At 43.2% G+C, this 4,343-nt stretch overlaps 1 protein-coding gene across 1 annotated transcript in view; it reads left to right on the top strand.

Moving 5' to 3' along the window:
- The first annotated feature begins 237 nt into the window (after positions 1 to 237).
- The window catches only part of MYOC (myocilin), an 18,235-nt gene continuing 14,129 nt past the window's right edge, over positions 238 to 4,343 (top strand). The window contains exon 1 of the mRNA XM_032160988.2: positions 238 to 918. Within this exon, the coding sequence (XP_032016879.1) occupies positions 357 to 918 (562 nt within the window). The 5' untranslated portion in view covers positions 238 to 356. The remainder of the gene's footprint in view (positions 919 to 4,343) is intronic.

Raw genomic sequence — 4,343 nt, forward strand, 5'->3', positions numbered from 1 at the left:
TAAAACCAGGTAGAGATATAGGAACTATTACTGGGGTGTGGGTGCATAAATTGGGATGTTCTTTTTAAAAAGAAACTGCAAACAGACTTCTGGAAGGTTATTTTCTGAGAATCTTGCTGGCAGCGTGAAGGCAACCCCCCTGTGCACAGCCCCACCCAGCCTCACGTGGCCACCTCTCTCTTCCCCCATGAAGGGCTGGCTCCCCAGTATATATAAACCTCTCTGGAGCTCGGGCATGAGCCAGCAAGGCCACCCATCCAGACACCTCTCAGCACAGCAGAGCTTTCCAGAGGAAGCCTCACCCAACCTCTGCACCAAGGTTCTTCTGTGCACATTGCTGCAGCTTTGGGCCCGAGATGCCAGCTGTCCAGCTGCTGCTTCTGGCCTGCCTGGTGTGGGACGTGGGGGCCAGGACAGCTCAGCTCCGGAAGGCCAATGACCAGAGTGGCCGATGCCAGTATACCTTCAGTGTGGCCAGTCCCAATGAATCCAGCTGCCCAGAGCAGAGCCAGGCCATGTCAGTCATCCATAACCTACAGAGAGACAGCAGCACCCAACGCTTAGACCTGGAGGCCACCAAAGCTCGGCTCAGCTCCCTGGAGAGCCTCCTCCACCAGTTGACCTTGGACCAGGCTGCCAGGCCCCAGGAGACCCAGGAGGGGCTGCAGAGGGAGCTGGGCACCCTGAGGCAGGAGCGGGACCAGCTGGAAACCCAAACCAGAGAGTTGGAGACTGCCTATAGCAACCTCCTCCGAGACAAGTCAGTTCTGGAGGAAGAGAAGAAGCGACTGAGGCAAGAAAATGAGAATCTGGCCAGGAGGTTGGAAAGCAGCAGCCAGGAGGTAGCAAGGCTGAGAAGGGGCCAGTGTCCCCAGACCCGAGACACTGTTCGGGCTGTGCCACCAGGCTCCAGAGAAGGTAAGAACGCAGAGTGAGGGGACTCTGAGTTCAGCAGGTGATATGGCTCATAGTGACCTGCTACAGGTGCTCCAGGCCTCCTGCCTGTCCTTTCTCCCAGAGACTGCACAGCTAACACAAGACAGATGAATTAAGGAAAGCACAGCGATCACCTTCAAGTATTACTGGTAATTTAGCTCCTGAGAGCTTCATTTAGGTTAGTGGTTCAGAGTTCTTGTGCCCCTCCATGACAGTTTTCACAGTCCATAGCAAAAGGAGAAATAAAAGGACCGGGTGAGATGTGTCTGCATATGAGCAGTAGAAAGTTGTCAACTGTCCCTTTTGAAAAACTATCCTGTTTTGAACCTTTGCTCAGATTGTTATTCGTAGCTTTTGGTGTTAAAATGACCTTTATTTATGAAATTATAATAGATTTGGGAAATTATAATAAGTGGTAAGTTTTTGTTTATTTTTAAATGTTCTTCCTTGGCAAAATAAAGAGGTGGCACCTCTCTGTCAGTTTTCTCAATATGTTGTTCTGAAAGTTTTCTTACTCAGTCCAATCTGAAAACCTCTGCTTTTAAGTCACCAAATTCTTGAGATGGCTTTTTCTGAGAGGCTCTTCTGTTCATCCTGGTCCCTTCTTGACTGAAGGTGAGTCCGTGTGTGTGTGTGTGTGTGTGTGTGTGTGTGTGTGTGTGTGTTGGGGGAGGTCTTCTCATTAGCTGGGAAGATGGTATTTGTGTCACTTTTTGTGAAAGTGGGCTCCCAAATATTCCCTGTTGAGGCAGTGTTCTAATCATGAGGAAATAAGCAAGCAAATCCAGTTGTTGGACAATTAGTTTGGACTGGTCAAAGATGTCAGCGTCAAGGAAGAAAGAAAAAAGGGGTGGGGAAGGGCTTATTCTATATGAAAGAGACTAAAGAAATGTGTTAACCAAATGTAGTGCATGAATCTTGATTGGTGTCTTCATCCAAGGGGGAAAAGGCTATGAGGAACAGGTTTGGGATAACTGAGGCAATTTGACTGCTCATTATTTTGTTACTGTATTAATGTTCAATTTCTTGGTGAGATGATGATACTGTGGTTGTGAAGGATAAAATCTTTGTTCTAAGGAGATACATGCTTAAGTACCCAGCGTGAGGCATCAGGATGTCTGCAATTAGCTCTCAAATGGTTGAAGAAAGACTGCAAATATGTACATAATGAGAGAAAAGACAAGTAAAACAACTGTGGCAAAATATTAATAACTGGTGAATTACAAACTGGTGAATCTAAGTATATGGGGAGCTTATTGTACTATTCTTTCAGTTTTTCTACAGGCCTGAAAAGCTTTAAAATTATGAGGAAATATTTCCTAAAAAAGCCTTCTACATGAAAGGCAAGCTCTTCATAGCTATGGGGTTAGAAAACCTAAGAACCAGAGCCTGGGGATGACCTTGGGCAAGTTATTGAACCCTCTGCATCTTCCTTTCTTGTCCATAACATAACAAAGACAATTCCTGCTGTGAATAATTTTTGTGGGGTTCACATGAAATACCTATAAGACGTAAAGGATTTTTTAAAAATGTTTAGATTGTTAGAATTAGAAGAGATCCAATTCTGAATTTTACAACCAAGGAAAGTGAAGTCCTAAGGTGCTAAGGTTGCCCAGTTGGTCAGTGGTAGAGCTTGAGACTTGAATTGCAGACAATTGAAAGAATCATCATTACCAGAAGTGTGATGAGGCATTACTTATTTCAGACTGTTAAATGAATGAAGTTACATTCTCAATAAAAACTCCTGCATGTGTGTATGTGGGTGTGGGTGGTGTGTGTGTGTATGTGTGTGTGTGTGTGTGTGTGTGTCTACAAAAATAGAGGCAATGTTTTGCTTTTTTTTTCTTTTGTGGTCATTTAACAAGTCTTTGGGGATTTATTAGATGTGTTTCCTAATTTTATATTTTTTCTTGATCTTTCCAGCTACTCCACTTTTGAAATAAGGGCAACATCCCATTGTATTGAACACCAAACATGGAAGTTCTTTTCTAGTAGTGGATGGTTTCCATGAGCAGGAAATTACATTAGTACAAGAATGTGGAACTGGAAAGGGACCTAACGAGCATCTGGTACCACTGGCTGATTTTTGCAGATATGGAAACTGAGGCCCAGAGAGGTTATTCAGGTTGTCCATGGCCATCTACCAGTTAGTGGCAAAGCTCAAATTCTGGCCTCTCCCTCTGAGGTTCAGTGACTTTCTTTCTTTTTTTTGAGACAGAGTTTCACTCTTGTTGCCCAGGCTAGAGTGTAATGGCACGATCTCGGCTCACTGAAACCTCTGCCTCCTGGGTTTAAGCAATTCTCCTACCTCAGCCTCCTAAGTAGCTGGGATTATAGGCATGTGCCACCATGCCTGGCTAATTTTGTATTTTTAGTAGAGACAGGGTTTCACCATGTTGGTCAGGCTAGTCTCGAACTCCTGACCTCAGGTGATCTGCCTACCTTGGCCTTCCAAAGCACTGGAATTACAGGTGTGAGCCGTCCCTGCACCTGGCCATGAGGTTCAGTGACTTTCAGGACCTTCAGCTGACCTTTGGTTTATAGACCCTAAAGGTAAAAGACAGAAAGGTACAGGAATGCTTGGAACAAAAGATCTGTTTCAAGGTTCCAGATCTAGGGAAAAGGCATTCTGGAGGCTGGAATGTAAGTCTAGGTGTGCTTTTTTGCAGGAGTGGCAAGAACTAGGTGTGGAGGTTTGGGTAGAGAAGCTTAGTGAGGCTGAGTGGACAAAGGTAAGGCCTGAGAAGGCAGCCTTTCTGTATTCCACCTGCAGCTCAAATTGTTACCACCACTTTCTTGATCATGTATTAATAGTTGTTATGTAGAAAAAAATTCCTTATAATCATAGAAATCACTTGTTTATACATACATATAATATGACATATTTTATTACATAACTATTACTACAAAGTTATATATAACTTTTTCTTCTCTGGGGTTATATAAATTTTCACATATATACATATATAAATTTTATGTATATATAATAGTTTTTGAAAAGTAGAAAAAAAATATAATTGTCCAGGTGTGGTAGCTCACACCTGTAACCTTAGCACTTTGGGAGGCCAAGGTGGGCAGATCACTTGAGGTCAGGAGTTTAAGACCAGCCTGGCCAACGTGGTGTAACCTTGTCTCTACTAAAAATACAAAAATTAGCTGGGTGTGGTGGCGGACACCTGTAATCCAGTTACACCAGAGGCTGAGGCAGGAGAATTGCTTGAAACTGGGAGGCAGACGTTGCAGTGAGCCAAGATCACACTACTGCACTCCAGCCTGGGTGACAGAGCGAGACTCCATCTCAAAAAATATATATATATTACATACAATACATATAAATATATATAATTATATATATGATTTTATTGTATATATAATAGTTATATATTATTATATAATTATATATGATT

Source organism: Hylobates moloch, unplaced genomic scaffold (assembly GCF_009828535.3).
Source record: "Hylobates moloch isolate HMO894 unplaced genomic scaffold, HMol_V3 SCAFFOLD_8, whole genome shotgun sequence".
Taxonomy (NCBI): Eukaryota; Metazoa; Chordata; class Mammalia; order Primates; family Hylobatidae; genus Hylobates; species Hylobates moloch.